We start from the raw sequence: 15,649 nt of genomic DNA on the forward strand, positions 1-15,649 counted from the left end.
CCCCAAAAGCAGAGAACACAGATGTGCCACCCGCTTCAGAAATCGAACCACCTCTCTATGCAAGGCCAGAGAGGTGCCCTTCACCTTTCCCCGAAAACTGGACAGAGCAGCGACCCCAAACCTCAGGGAGCTCAAAGCCAGCCCCTGCTCCAGGCCTTGCTGCAGAAATCCCAAAATATCGGGAATCTGAGCCCACCAGGGAGAAAGGGACTGTTGCCCACACCAGGATTCAAACACACACCAAATCCTGACATAAGCTAGGGATGTCGAGGTCTTCCTGAAGCGAAGCTGCTTGTAGACCTCCACAGACGAGAAACCACACTTCTCTAAATGCCTCCTCTCAATAGCCAGACTGAGAGCCAGAAGGGATCTGGGTCTGCCATTTCTACCAGACCCCTGCCATAGCAGCCCTCATAACACAGCAAGTGACATCAGTGATGGTGGGATATCACTTCCTGTTTCCTCACTAGGAACGCAGCAGAGGACAGCCTGCAGGTGCAGGCACAGGCAGCAAAGATGAATATACATACACACACACACACATCATGCTTAATATACTATGTTTTACAAGCCATTTGTTTTCCATTTATTTTCAAGTCCTGCATAAGCTCAGGTTTTTCATATTTTGTGTTCATTAAAAAAAACACTTAGCATATAGACTTTCAAAATAGATATCAGCATATACTATTTTCTCTCCTGAATAAATAAAATGTACTTCTTAAAGATACTGCTTTATGAATTTTGAAGTTGCAAGCATATCAGATGGATTACATTAAATACAGCATATATTACAACTACAACCAATACTGAAAAATATGATAAACAGGAAGAAGTACCACAAGGGGGCAGTAAAACACAGCTTAAGGCACAAGCAGCAAGTTCAGAATGATAAACTTTAAAAACAGTTCAGAAATATTTCAGACGACTTTTTGACAGGTACATTTACTTCACCAATACAAATCACATTCTAGTAAGACAGTTTCACATACCAGTCTGCAGAGACAATACTCTATTTTCAAAGACAAAGAAAATATGATGATACCTTTTTTTTTACTGGACCCTTCTTCAGATTTTCTGATCTGGGTTACCTTCAAAAGCTAATCAAAAAGTGTATGTTAGTCCAATAAAAAAAGGTATCATCTTATTTTCTTTCCTCTGTTTTGTTTTATTTCTATTTATTACCTTTAAAACAGGACTAACACGGCTACCACATCTCTTTACTCAAAAACAAAGAAAATTTGATCTTAAAAAGTAAATCAAAAAATGCTGAGCTAGCAGTTTTAGTACCACTTAGAAAACAGAATTTATATAGCAGTACAGTGCTATTAACAAGAACAGGAAAGAGCCTCAGAACCCAACCTACTGTAATACAGAAAAATGACAAGCGGCTCATCTAGATTTAGTAGTACAGTTTGACATGTATCATCTGATGTACTATATATATAATAGGGCATGTGTTTTGTTTCAACTTCTGCATTTTCTTGTTCTGGTGCCTTTTGATTACTGTTGGTTATTTGCTGCTTGTGAATAAACACATTTTCAAAAAAATAAAAAAAAGAACCCAACCTACTTTTGCTTATTTGATAACAAGACTTAAAGGTTGGTTCCAATCATGGGCATAAAAAACCCTTCAAGTTATTATATTGCTAAATCTATCTTCTATGTCAATTTGGCAGGTTACTTTCTATACAGTGACTAAAACAAGATGAAAAAGTTTCTTTTTCAAAACAACATGCGTTTAAATTCAAAAAGTAAAGACATCTGTACTACAATCAACAGGCAGCTTAAAATATCCCTAAGAAGCAGCTTTACCAATAGACTCAAATTTTTAAGCAAATCTTTATTGTAGTACTCAGAATAAACAAAAAAAATCCAACTTCCAGTTCAGTTGCTTAGACAGAATTGTTGCCTTCTGCATAGAGTCTGCATCTAGCCTCTCCAGAGGCAAGGAGTTGGCCAGAACCTCAGCCCAGCTGAGAGGAAACGCTGTACTGAACTCAGGAAAAATACAAGGGGAATGACTTGGGGAAATGGTAAAAAATCTTGATAGAATTACAATAGTAGATTAAGGAGAATCAGACCTAGAACAGCTGCTGATCAGAGCTGCCAGATGTCTGAAAATTCCCCAGCCTGATTCATGGCCAAAAGTAGTCCCCTGGCCGCACAAAAAAACATCCAAAAAAGCAACCCATGACCGTAGGAAACTGCTTGCGGAAAGTTTAGAAAAGCCACTCAATTCCACATGAAAATTGCGGAGTTGGCAACTCAACCATGCTAGCGAGACTGGGCTCTCAAACAGCCTGCAGGGGCAGAGAGGGAAGGCAGGCCCTAGCTCAGGGCTAACAGCCAGTAGAGAAAGCTCACAAGGAGTCAATCACTGGATACTGAAAGCTATAGGAAAAGCAGTCCTAATACACAGTGCTATTACAATGCTATTGAATACAGATAATACTCATATTAAATATAACAATGCACCTTGCCTAATAAGAACATTAGTACACAGGTGCCCTTGGCCTAGATTGGCCGCTGTCGTGGACAGGATGCTGGGCTCGATGGACCCTTGGTCTTTTCCCAGTATGGCATTACTTATATACTTCTGTACTTAAGTGTTGCCACACTGGGACAGACTGAAGGTCCTTCAAGCCCAGCATCCTGTTTCCAACAGTGGCCAATCCAAGTTACAAGTACCTGGCAAGATCCCAAAACAGTACAATATATTTTATGCTGTTTATCCTTGAAATAAGCAGTGAATTTTCCCAACATTCATCTTAATAATGGCTTATAGACTTTTCTTTAAGGAAACTAGCCAAACCTTTTTTAAACCTTGCTATGCTAACTGCTTTTACTATATTCTCTGGCAATGAATTCCAGAGTTTAATTACACATTGAAAGAAGAAATATTTTCTACGAATTGTTTTAAATTTACTATTTTGTAGCGTCATGTTTCATTGCGTGCCCCTTAGTCCTAGTATTTTAGGAAAAAGTAAACGATTCACATCTACCCCTTCAATGAATATGGGAGCAGAACACGTGGTATGGTAAAATAGTGGGGAGAGAAGCAGGCACAGAATGTTACGGGCCCCCCACCTCAAAAGATTTACAAGAAGAAAATGATGGAGAAGACACACCAAGGGAAGTGAAAAACCTAAGCAAAGGATCTTACTGTACAAGAGGGATCTGAAAGATGGGCATAGGGGAAAATGTAAACGCAACTAAGGTGCAATGATTGAGAAAACAGAGAAAATGAGATGGATGAAAAAACTAAGGCGTCCTTTTACAGGGGGACCCTCACCAGCAAAGCTATTTGGTGCTGTGGGGTGTGGCGAGATGGGGGGAAGGCAAGGAGACCGGTGCTGAAGGTTTCAGCTGGCGGGGGTTGGGGACCCCCACCAGCAAAGGTATTTGCTGCTATGGGGGGAGGCGAGGTGGCAGACTAAAATGTGCCCCCCACGAGGTCTGGGTACGCCCCTTCTTTGAAAATAAGCCCCACAGTCACTCTAGCCATCTTAATGGAAAAATCAGATGGCCCACACTGGCCTTTATTTGCTGTAATTTACTATGTTAGTATATTGGCACTGTAAGACACTGACAGGGATTATAAAGTGAAATCCATGTATTGGTTGCCACAATAGTAAGCCTTCTCCTTTGCAGCACAGTTAAGGAGAGACTCCATGCGCATATTTTTGTTGCTATTTAATTAGGATGTCAAACATCTGAAACAGGTAGGAGTTGCAGAATCTTCACTGAAATCATAGCAAAGCTTCCAAGTAAACTGGCTTGCAGGAGAAACCACTATTGTTGGGCCGTATTCAATAAAAGCTTATGTCCATTGGGCATAAAGTGAGGGGAAATCTTTTCTGAACAAGACCCGCAATTTTGTACTTGCTTCTACAGTAGTAACCCCCCGCCCTCCTCCTCCTCTCCTCCTCCTCCTCCTCCTCCCGTTGTTTGTTATCTAAATGTCAGGATCTAGAGGGGTTTGACGTGCAGAAACTCTGAATGGCAGCAGCTTTTGCCGACCTTAAATGAATACCAACGGTGGTAAGGACAAAAAGGCTGCTCTAGTCAGAGGAAGCTGTACACCTCTACGCTCTACCCTCACAGTCTCACACAAGGTGTAAGCACTCGCTGTCTCCCTGACCCTGACCTACCTGAGGCGACCACTGAGTAACGACGCACTCATGATTACCACCTGTGAGACTGAACAAGCGTGGCATAAACCGGCTAAGAAGAGAGACAGCTTCAGGGTGCGTCATTTAGTCGCGCCGACCCAGCGCGTCACGGAGCAGGCAGCGGATGATTGATGACGTATGCCTAGTGTAACACGTTTTAAGCGGAGGACTCACGCGTCGCTCAGTCTCTGCTGCTGCTTAGTGCTAATACTGGGAAGTTTTCAGGGAAACATGAGAAGTGGGGGGTTGTTGTGATAATTGGTGTCAAACCGTTTTACTTATTGGGTAAAGCCATAAATTAGGGGTTAGGCTGGTTGTAACTCCTGTTTTAACGAAGCCCTGTTTTTCAATACAGTCACTGGCCAGCAGTAGCAAGTTGGAAACTTGGAAAAATGTCGTGCATGTACACTGAGTGTTTGGTGAAGATTCTAGCTTTAATCTTCAATGGATAAGTAGAATATACGTTTACCCTTATAGCCACTTTTACCCTTTTTAATTTAAAGGAGGTCTTTTATTACTAAAACATTATCCAGACTAATAATAGTGCATTACAATATAGTAAAGATGTTGTTACATCCAAATGCGTTGAATAGGTACGACTTAATATAACGACAGTTGTCACAGCACCGTCTAACATTGGAGCCACTGTTCCATCTTATGGGAGACAGTGGTGTTGGACTCAGTGGGCTCATTATGCTCTATTGGCCCCAAAGAAGAAATAGCATGGCAGTTGCAAGAAAAGGTTACAGGAGAGATGGGTGGAGTTTGGAAGAGGGTAAGCAGTTCACTGCCCTCCAGCTATATGTGTTCCTTGGTTTGTTTTCCCTCTTGGCTCAGCTTTCCATTCTCAGCTCTACTACAGGCTAATGTTTGAGGGGGTGTGACCCGTGTGGCTGTGCAAGACACCATAAATGATGGGAGTACTGCTATAGTGGTATACCACCCCCATATTCTTTCACATCATGTGGGCCAGGGAAAGAGGGAAGTGAGGAAATAATAATGCTGAGCAGAATATGGAGGGATGTTTGATAAAAGGAGAGAGAAAGAGGAATGTTGTGCTGGAGTCACCCCTAATAAAGGAGGGGGCATTATGCCAAAGCTGCTACCACCAAATGAGGTGCCAATTTCCATTTTTACAGAAGGCACTAGAGTCAGTGCTAACTCAGCCCCCCAAGCCAACCACTTACTCTGTGCATGCTAGAGCTTTAGCAGGTGGGCTGGCACACAGTGGGTTGATATGACTGCATGCCTTTGGGTTCACTGATTTCCTGCTCAGCATGCAATCTTTGAGCTTGTCAGTCTAAGGGATGGAAGCACCACATGCAAATGTGGCCCTGGGGGCTGTGGAACATCTGATTGCTGAGCTTGCAAGGTTTGTGCATGCAGGTGGTGGAGCACCATCTAATAGGGCCTTTCTGGATGTGGAACTGCTATTATATTTCAGTCTGAATTCCAGATATGAATGGTGTCTGTGGCTCTGGGAAAGGAGAGTAGGAATATAATCCTTGCTAGGAAGGGTAGAGATAAGAAATGTGAGATGACTCTGCTTAGAAGGTATGAAGGGTGGGTGAGCCTAGCCTGCAGGTGAGAGGCATTGATCAAGGTGGAGTGAGAGTGAACCTAATTGTGGGAGAAATTAGTAGGGGGCAAGGCAGGTCTGATCAGGGGGAGCAGAGAAGTATAGAAATGGGAGTGGAGTAGGTATGGGAGGAGGGTATTAAGCATCTTACCTCAAAACAAAAATCAAACCATATTGGGAGAAAGAGCTGTGAGTAGGGTGGTTCCGTTCTGTAGATAAATCTCTCTTATCCGTCCCCATCTCCTCTACTGCTAATTCTAGACTCCGTTCCTTTTGTCTTGCTGCACCTCACCCCTGGAATAGACTTCTAGAGCCTGTGCGCCTAGCCCCGTCTTTGGCCGTCTTCAAGTCCAAACTTAAAGCCCACCTCTTTACCACTGCTTTTGACTCCTAACCTCTACTCACTTGCTCTGTGCTTTATCCTCACCTCTTTATTCCCTTACCCTTAATTGTTCTGTCTGTTTACCTGTCTTATCTAGATTGTAAGCTCTTTGAGCAGGGATTGTCTTTTTGTGTATGGTGTACAGCGCTGCGTATGCCTTGTAGCGCTTTAGAAATGTTAAATAGTAGTAGTAGTAAACTGTTGCAATGAGTTGGAGTTGGGGAGGATGGAAGAGAGACTGGTAGGACTTGTAGTGCTTCCCCTAGCATTTCTTTTACCCACAAGGTACAAGGTTCTCCCTTCCTTGTGTGCACCACCTGCTGTGCTCTATATTTAAAGACAGTCTGGTGACCATGTTTTAATATCCTGTATATGGATAGTAATTTGTGCTGAGTTGAGCATCCCCAATCATTTTGAAAGGTTGGCTCCTATGGACTTCACTATGTGGCCCTGTGCTTCCACTATTCTAATAACATCTTCAGTGTAGCCTGCTTCCACTGGTGGACACCAACTTCCCACTCTCTTCTTAGCCTCTGAAACAGGAGTCTGGCCTTCCCCTTGTTTAATTTAATTTTGACATTTATAATCTGACATTATAAGCAGGTACTATCTTTGTCCCTAGAGGGCTCACAATCTTGGTTTTTGTATCTGAGGCAATGGAGAGTTCAGGGCCAGTGCAACCCGGTAAGCGCGGCAGGGGGGGGCGCCGGCCTTCAAGGACACCAAAACAAACCAAACTGGAAACTGACTGGAGCGATTCTCTGCTGCTGTCTGCCAGCGCTGCCACACGTCTCTTTCTTTTCGGACACTTCTCTGTCTGCTGGAGCGCTTCTTTGTCGCAGCTGCCCACCACCACACAGGTCTTTCTCCTGTTCTCCGACCAACGTTCTGCGTTGTAGCACATCCTACTCCTGGTTTCACTTCTCCTTTCGTGCCTCATGTCCCACCTCCTCCGAGTCCTCCTGATGTTAACTTCCTGCTTCCACTGCATGTGGGGACGCAGCAGAAAGGATCTGTGGCTGTAGCAAGGAGGCTGAAGAAAACAGGACATGGCATGATATCAAAACGTTGAAGCCACTTAGGTTAGTCTATGCTTCGCCTTCCCATGCAGCCATCACGTAGTACACTCAAAATCAAGAAAATCTATGAGTTGCTGCATCAACGTTGTCATTCTTTATTGATGGTAGCATTTTTATTTAATCTTACATTTTCCAAACATACCAGCTTGTGCAGCATATGGATGTATACAAAGGAAGTATAATAATGGAATAACTTTTCATAGGTAGAGTAGTAATTTGTTATAAATCGAACTCAGTGTGTCATTTGGGGGAGTTTGTTATAGGGACACTTAGCACGTGTTATGTTCGTGCAGAGACTTTTTTCTCCTGGTAAAGGGCCACTAAAACAGACATCATGTTATGAGAATTAGTTGCTCAAAATTTAGAGTTTCTATGTATCTATTTATTTATTATAAATAAATAAATAGATACATAGAAACTCTAAATTTTGGCATTTAAATCCCACATTAAACATGAATTAGGTTGAATCCTGGGGTCATTAAAAATCTTTTTTTTTTTTTCTTGTACTAGATCAAAGGAGAAAGATGGTTTGTGGGAATTTTCTCTTTTTGTTTTGTGGAATGCAGTGGTATATTATAAATATGCACTTAATATTGCTTATTAAAAGAAGAGATATTTAATAATAAGGGCAGAGCTACCTTCATCCTGAAGTCCAGAATCAGTCTAAATGTGCCAACATTTTCCAGTTCTATGATATATATTTATTTCTTCTTCAAGTCTGTTTGGTTGTAAAAGGCATGATTTTTTTTGTTTGTTTGTGGGGGGGGGGGGGGGGGGGAGTTAATCTTTGTCTCCCGGCTGTGTGTTTTATATAGACGAGTCCCCGGAATAATGATGGTTAAGGGAAAGCAGCAGTAGAACAGTTGGAGTTGTTTTTATTATTTTGACTTGTAAATCACTTGTCCTTGAAACATGCTCAAACGTCAGAATAATCCATTTGTGTATCTAAAATCGTCTACAAAACAGACGGAGATGTGAATCCATGTGCTCCAATGAAAGGAGAGTTTAATTTTACTTCCATTTAATTTCAATATATTCCATCTTTATAACACCAGGCTTCCCAAGGCAGATTACAACAGTTAAGATGACCCCATCAGGAAACAGGATATCCTCACTGAAATGTGGCCATCTGTATTGTATAGAACAGTGTAGAAAAATGAGCAAAAAATACAGAGTTTATAACTGCTTTTGCTACCAGCCACAATAATTTTTTAGGCTGTTTTAGTAATATAAATATATGATGAAATAAAAATTGAATATCTCGATATGGGAAGCACGAAAAGCTAAGTGGTTGTAACCTTTTGTAAACCCTCTATTTGTTGTGCGATGCTACTATTTAATTAAAAATCAGAGTTAATAAGTACTTTGAGAAAAGGGGTGTGTGTGTGACCTACAATTAATATTAATGAGGGCACCAATTTATAGGTTCATGGGGGAGGGGGGAGGAGGTTACTAGAAGCTCTTGCTCCAGCCCTGGGAGAGTTGAGTGACTTGCGCAGGGTCACAAGGAGCTGCAGTGGGAATTGCCACTCCTAGAACCTTCTGAGGATTCGCTAACACTGTGGTTACTCCTGGGGGAGTATGTCCTAGCAAAATGGTTCAATCTTAACATGTTCTCTACTGGAGGAGGACCTTAGCAGAAGGTTTGTAGGGCCCTTTTACATCTAAATGCAAAGCAGATAAGTGTGTTTTTAAACACAAGAATACTTTCTTATAATCTAAATTTACTGACTTTGTAAAATCCATTCTAGTTTGTTTCCAGAATTCTAAAATAACTTTGACATTTAGAGCAGACATTGAGCCAGGTAATGATGCAGAGTTTGAATCATAATTGGAGCAGAATGATTGTGTTTTAGAAGACTAATATCTTAGTCATATTACTAGTTGTGGCCTGGGAGAAAAACTGGAGGTAGGAAACAAAGGTATATTTGTGGGTTGTGTTCAGTTGTTTCTTTGTCCTTGTTTTTGTGTGTGTGAAGGTAATTGTCATTAGCTAGATGCAGTTGGAATTTCTGTGGACTGAGCTACAGCTAATCTGTACAGAAACAAGCTCCTTACTTAGAGCAAAAGTCCACCAGTAAGAAGCTAAACCCACCTTATATCTGGGATGGGGTGAGTTGGCGAGCGGGCATACGGGGGTGGAGGAGAAAACTGGAAAAAGTCTTCATTCTGTTACTGCTTAAAGGCTCTCACATCCACTTACCTTTTTCACAGAGCATTGTTAATCCTTTCTAATAATCTAGTGTAATGCAGAAAAAGAAGTGAATAAGGATTTTGTAAAGTAAGCAGCCTCATTGAGGCAAGTTACCTATTGCTAATAGCCTCCATTTTGTGCCAGTGATGTCAGCATGTCTCACAATGGGGTGGCTTTGTTGCTGGTGCTGCTGCACTGCAGCAGAGATAGGATGCTTCCAGCACCAATGAAGCCCTTTTCTAGTAGACTGAGAACAAGTTGCTCTTTCTGACTCTCGATTGCACCTGCAGGTGGACCCCTTGGACCAACTGGCTACCCAGGCCCATGGAATGTGGCATGTCTGGGTGTAACCTTTTCATTTGTTCAACTCTAACACTGTGCCAGTGCTTTTGGCTGTAGGTGTTCTAGCAAGGCGTGGGGATGTCGGATATCCTCTGTGAGGTAATCCGTGCCGCAGAGAAGGCAGCAGAGATCGCCCGTGCCTGCCGAAGCGAGGAGGCGCTCTTCCAGCTTCTAGTGGAGAAAAGGAAAGGGAATGAGAGTAGTCAGAACAAGTTTACGATGGATTTCATAACCCTGGCTGATGTGCTGATTCAAGAAGTTATAAAGCATGATATAGTAAAGAAGGTAAGTTTTCATAGAAATCTATAAATTCCATGAGAAGATTCCTAACCCATTATAAACCATAAAGCTGTATGTCTCTGTTGATCACCCCACCCCTCACCTATCCACACCCATCCTGTTAGAATATCAATGATATGCTTTGATGTCCCCATGCATACCGCCCGCCGACCCACCCCCATCCTCCCACCCTGTCAGACTGTCATAGTAATGCTTGAATGTTTTCACTTATATACACTGTCAGCTAGCACATTTGCTTATTTCCGATCTGACGAAGAAGGGCAACCTTCGAAAGCTAATCAAGAAATGTATTAAGTTATGTCCAATAAAAAAGGTATCATCTTATTTTCTTTTCCATGTTTTATTTTGTTTGATTTCTATTGATAACCTTAAGAGTGGACTAACACGGCTACCACACTCCTCTACATGAGAAGATAGAAAATTAGAAAGGTGTTTCCATTTCTGTTTGGTCTTCTGAAAGCATCTTATGCAAATCTTAAGAGTCTGTTTCCATCTCAAGTAGTAGTGACTAATGGATACAGGAATGGTTAAGGATCCTGAGAGAAGGGTTTGACATCTTGCTTCTAATCCAACACATACTGACCTTTATAAAGTCACACCAGTCGTATACCTGAGGAAGGGGAGAGACTGTAAACTGTGAGATATAGGCTTGGTCCTTGGTCTCCTTTTATGTAAATCTGTTGTTTTATAAGTGCTGAAGTAAAAGGTGAAGATGCAGGTTGAAGAAACATCTGGAGGTGAGATTCTTTTTCCTTTTCTGGTCCAGTGTAGGATTTTGTAGCCTGGTGGGCATATCCAGAACTATGGAGTCTTCCTTATCATGGACCCATGTCTCATTTATGAAGACCAGTCTGAGGTCTTCATTATCCAGTCCTTTATTGTTTCTGTTTTGTTTGTTACTGATCTGGTGTTCATTTATCCCACTGGTATTGGTAGATAGTTATCCTCTGTTAACCCGGTTATGGTAATTTTCTTTAGTTGATGATTTTTTGGGTTTCTGTGGTTTTTGGTCTCCTTTTTGGCCTTTTGTTGTGATTGGACTCTGAGTGAATGATTGCTATTTTTTTGGAGTGTTTCTTTTAACTGTTTGGGCTCTTTTCGAGAAGAGAGTGGTTCTTCCCACTGGGTGGCACAGGCTGCAAAGTATCAGTATGTTGTTAGCATTAGGATGTTAGACTGGTTTTGAGCCCAGGCCTAAAATAGGTGTTAGGCCAAGGCCAGGGTGGACCGAGCAAGTGATACACACTACCCCAGCTACCAAGTCCTGCACACACACACAAAAACCAACTTGCACCTCCAGAAAAGGGAAGATCGGGCACCCATTTACTCAGAATTCAAGCATGCGGGCCTCACGGCCTAACTGGAACCGACTCATACGTAGGGAGGGGAGAAAGAGGAAAAATCAAGGAGGTCTCCACGGGAACTAGAGCACCAGCACACCTACGGTGGTGGCTAAGGACACATAGGAAAAGGAACTGACAGATGTGTCTAAAAGAAACACAAGGCAGTGCCCTAGGCAATCAAGGAAGCACACACAGAAACACATCAAGCAGTACCCCACGGCACACAAAGGAAATGAGGGACTGCGAAATAAAGATACTGTAAGCAGAGACCCTCAGCGGACAGGGGAGAGAGAAAAGACAGCAAAATGGAGTGCGGTGCCTAACAAACCCCCAGCACAGAAAGGAACTGTGCTCGGCAATACAGAAGATAATTACAGCAAAGAAAGGACTGACAGTCACAAGGGAAAACTGCACCAAGCAGACAACTGCCAGAAGCAGGGAAATCTGCAGACAAAGGGTTAAACCAAGCTCAAACACACAGCTGCCAGAGGCAGAGAACACTCCAGACAATGGGTTAATTGGAGTACAGGGAAAGAGCAAACAAACAACCCCCATGGGGAGAAACAAAGGGTCCCAAGCCTGCTACAAGGGCAGGACATACAAATCGGAATACATACACAGCAACAAAGGGTAACTCCGAAGGAAGGGGAACCAAAACAAACAAACTGGAATGGAACGAGGTAGGAACTCACCACACAGCACCAGAGCCAAACAGAGAGAATCCCAGGTGCAGTGTAGAGAGGTAATTAGACACACGCTAGAAGCAGCCAGCAAACAGAGACAGAGGAACAGAAACTGCAAGCAAGGTAAGGAGTAATCAAACCCCACGAAAGCACAGAGCTAATAGCTCAGACAGAGCGCAGGTAAGGCTTCAGAGAATAGGGACAACACTAAAGCAGGGGTTGTAGGGAAAGGTAAGCTTTAAGTAGATCAGACTGACATCAGCTCATCCCCTGATGGTCCAATCAGGAGTGATTCCAAGCATTCCTGATTCCTGGGGTCTGACTAGCAGAATTCTAACAGAATCATAACATCAGGCTGATAACCCTATTAGTATTCTTGTGATTAACTTTTTTTTTTTTTTTGGTGTGAATGTGTTTAGTAGGTGGACTTATGTGAGTTTACTATATGTGGTTCGTCCCTTAAGCAGGGTAGGTAATGTGGGGAAGGGGAGTCTGGAGATGAGGGGGGGGAGGGTTCTTCCATCCGTGTTGTGGTTGTGCTGTTTGTCTCTAAGGCAACCTTGGGGCACTGCTAGGGTGCATCTTGTGGCTATGTTCCAGGAAAGAGTTAGTCTGTTTGTGCTGTGGTTATGCTCCAGGAAGAAGTTCTTCTGTCCGTGTTTTGGCTGTGTTCTGTGTAGTGTCTGTCTCGATGACAGCTTGCGGGGACGTTTCTCATGTCTGTGCTTCAGTCACAGCTCTCCTAACATCCTGGGGTTCGGTGCTCGTTTTCTTGCGAACGTTTACGTTTGCCGCATGGTGGTCATGTCCTTCGGGTTATCTGGCGATCTTCTGTCGTCAAGTCTGGGAAGTCTCCTTACAATCAGCACTCTCGGTGGGGGTTGGTTTCCCCAACCCTGGTCCCTTTCTTCCCATGGGAGCGCCACCCCCAACGGTCACGGTGCTTGGTTGTACTAGATCTCAGTCCCGGCCAGCTTCAATGTTTGAGGGGATATGCGTCCTTTCACAGTTGTACCCTCTAGGCTGTGTGGGTCTGAATCAGGTTAGTTCGTGAGCTCAAGTTTAGTCGATGTTGAAGGGGGACCCCTAAGTGGCTCCTAGTGAGGGGTGGGTGACGCACCTCCTGGCGGTCTTCCACCACGCAAGTCGGCACTGGTGGAGCAGCATTGCTGGGTCTGCTTGGTCCAAGGGACTTGCAGCATGTGTCTGTGAAGCTGGGACACAGTTGATCTCGGTTTGGAGATGCTGCTGCCGATGGCGGCATGTGTCGGCAGCTATGTGTGTGCTTGATGCAACATGGCATAGACAATCTGTGCCACCGCCTTTTCCCAGGCCATCGTTTGGATGTCTCCCGATCTGCACTTACCAGGCTGCCATTTGGACGTCTCCCAATCTGGCCCGTTCTCGCTGGTTCTTGCAGGTTGGGTGCTCTTATTCAGGGGGCCAGGATCTCTCTTCGGAGTTTCCTTTTATGCGGCCATGTGAAGTGCCTCCTGAAGGTCTTCTGCCTCGTGAGTCAGCACTGGTGGAGCGGCGATGCTGACTCTGTTTGGTCCCAGGGATCCACAGTCACGTATCTGCAAATCCAGGACACAGCTGATCCCAGTACTGAGGTGCTGCTGCCAGTAGCTGCATGCACCAGCAGCCATGTGCATGCCCGATCCGGTGTGGTAGAGGTAATCTGTGCCACTGTCACCGGACCGCTGTTTAGATGTCTACCGATCTGGTTCTTTCTCCTGTTTGCTCCCCATCCGTCGGGTGCTCTCAGTCGGTGCATCCATCCTGTGCTGGGATGCGGGGGCCATGAGCTCACTTTGGAGCTTTCTTCTATGCAGCCGTCTTGTCTATATAAAGATACTGCTGTATTCAATGAGTTATTTCAGCAAAGGCTATGACTTTCAAACTTAATTAAAAGAAGTCAAAACTTCTCTTAGATTGTGCAGAGACATCAACAAAAAAAACTTCTACATTTAAATATCTCCATGACAGTAATACACAGGATGCAAGTCTCTTTCAATTGAAAGGAAGCTCTGGAATGAGAGGACAGAGGATGAAGGTGAAAGGGGGTAGACTCAGTAACCTGAGGAAAGAGTGGTGGATGCGTGGAACAGGAGGTGTTAGAGATGAGGACATAGCTTTGAGGTCAGATGGGGCACACAGCTTTCAATTCCAGCTCTGACTAGGATATCTTTTTTTGCCACAAGGGAAGCAGTTTGTAGGCCCTTTGTTGTGGAACAAACTGCCAATGTATCTGTGCTTGTCTATTCAGGGCCGGTCTTAGGGGCGGTCGCACAGGACTTCTTACTCTCAAGGGCCCCATGGCAGCCTTGGCATGTCCCTCTCTCTCTTTCTCCCCACCTGAAATCCAGTGTCTCTCCCTCCTTTCCTGCCACAGCAGTGTTTTCTTTTCTTTTGTCTCTACTGGCTCCCCTATATCTCATGACCCGTTCTCTCCCCTCTGTGCCTCAAACCCGCGGCTCTGAGTACTAAAAAGAAAAGGAGCTGCTGGTATAGCGCCATATGCTGCAACACTCGCAGACAGGCTCACAGCCAGGCTCTGCCAGAACCTCCCCCTGTGACACACTTCCTGCTGCTGTTCCAGCAGAGTGTTGCAGCATGTGACTCTATACCATCCATCAGCTCTTTTTTTTATTTATTTATTTTTTGTTTAGTGCTCAGAACCGCTGCGGGAAGGAGCCGCGGCTTTGAACCGGGAGAGGGGCTGGCTGCGGTTTTGAAGCAGGGGCGGGACATGGGAGGTGGGGGAGCCCAAGGAGGTTAGATTGAGAACAGGAGACCTGTGAGAAGTGAAGATGTGATTTCATGTGGCCTAATGAAAGGTGGGTTTAATATTACTTCCATTTAGTTTCAATAGAAAAGCACAATGGACCTAACAAACTACCGACCAGTCACCTCCATCCCGCTCATAACAAAACTGATGGAGGGCATAGTGACGAAACAACTCACGGAATACCTAACCAAACACTCAATCCTACATGAGTCCCAGTCAGGTTTCAGATCAAACCACAGCACTGAAACTGTACTTGTGTCTGCAATGAACTCATTCAAAAAAATAATTGCAACCGGCAAAAATATACTCGTACTACAATTCGACATGTCTAGTGCCTTCGACATGGTAGACCATGAAATATTACTACACTTATTAGAATATTTTGGAATCGGAGGCCCAGTTCTCAACTGGATCAAAGGCTTCCTCACTACCAGGTCCTACCAAGTAGCTACGAACAATGACAGATCACCAACCTGGACACCGGAGTGCGGAGTTCCTCAGGGATCCCCCCCTCTCGCCAACTATTTTCAACCTGATGACGACACCACTGGCCAAATTACTAGCAAATCAGAACCTTAACCCCTATATATATGCGGACGACGTAACGATCTATATCCCGTTTAAAAATAACCTAAACGAAATAACCAACGAGATCAATCAGAGCCTCCACATCATGCACTCTTGGGTGGACTCATTCAAGTTAAAACTGAACGCAGAAAAAACTCAATGTCTGGTCCTCACATCCCAATACAACACAAGCAACTATCCTACCATAACCACACCG

At 44.0% G+C, this 15,649-nt stretch overlaps 2 protein-coding genes across 3 annotated transcripts in view; one reads left to right on the plus strand and one right to left on the minus strand.

Annotated features, from left to right (window-relative positions):
- Positions 1 to 4,262, minus strand: part of HIBCH (3-hydroxyisobutyryl-CoA hydrolase) — a 178,956-nt gene extending 174,694 nt beyond the window's left edge. The window contains exon 1 of the mRNA XM_030209078.1: positions 4,152 to 4,262. Within this exon, the coding sequence (XP_030064938.1) occupies positions 4,152 to 4,183 (32 nt within the window). The 5' untranslated portion in view covers positions 4,184 to 4,262. The remainder of the gene's footprint in view (positions 1 to 4,151) is intronic.
- A 454-nt stretch (positions 4,263 to 4,716) lies between these two features.
- Positions 4,717 to 15,649, plus strand: part of INPP1 (inositol polyphosphate-1-phosphatase) — a 48,696-nt gene continuing 37,763 nt past the window's right edge. Inside the window, exon 1 of one of the 2 annotated variants that reach the window (XM_030209946.1) lies at positions 4,717 to 4,947. In XM_030209946.1, coding sequence (XP_030065806.1) covers positions 4,927 to 4,947 — 21 coding nt within the window. In that variant the 5' untranslated portion in view covers positions 4,717 to 4,926. Of the gene's footprint in view, positions 4,948 to 9,826; positions 10,034 to 15,649 lie in introns of those variants that run through there. The other variant, XM_030209945.1, reaches the window with a different exon arrangement.

The sequence above is a fragment of the Microcaecilia unicolor genome, chromosome 7 (genome assembly GCF_901765095.1).
Source record: "Microcaecilia unicolor chromosome 7, aMicUni1.1, whole genome shotgun sequence".
Classification (NCBI taxonomy): Eukaryota; Metazoa; Chordata; class Amphibia; order Gymnophiona; family Siphonopidae; genus Microcaecilia; species Microcaecilia unicolor.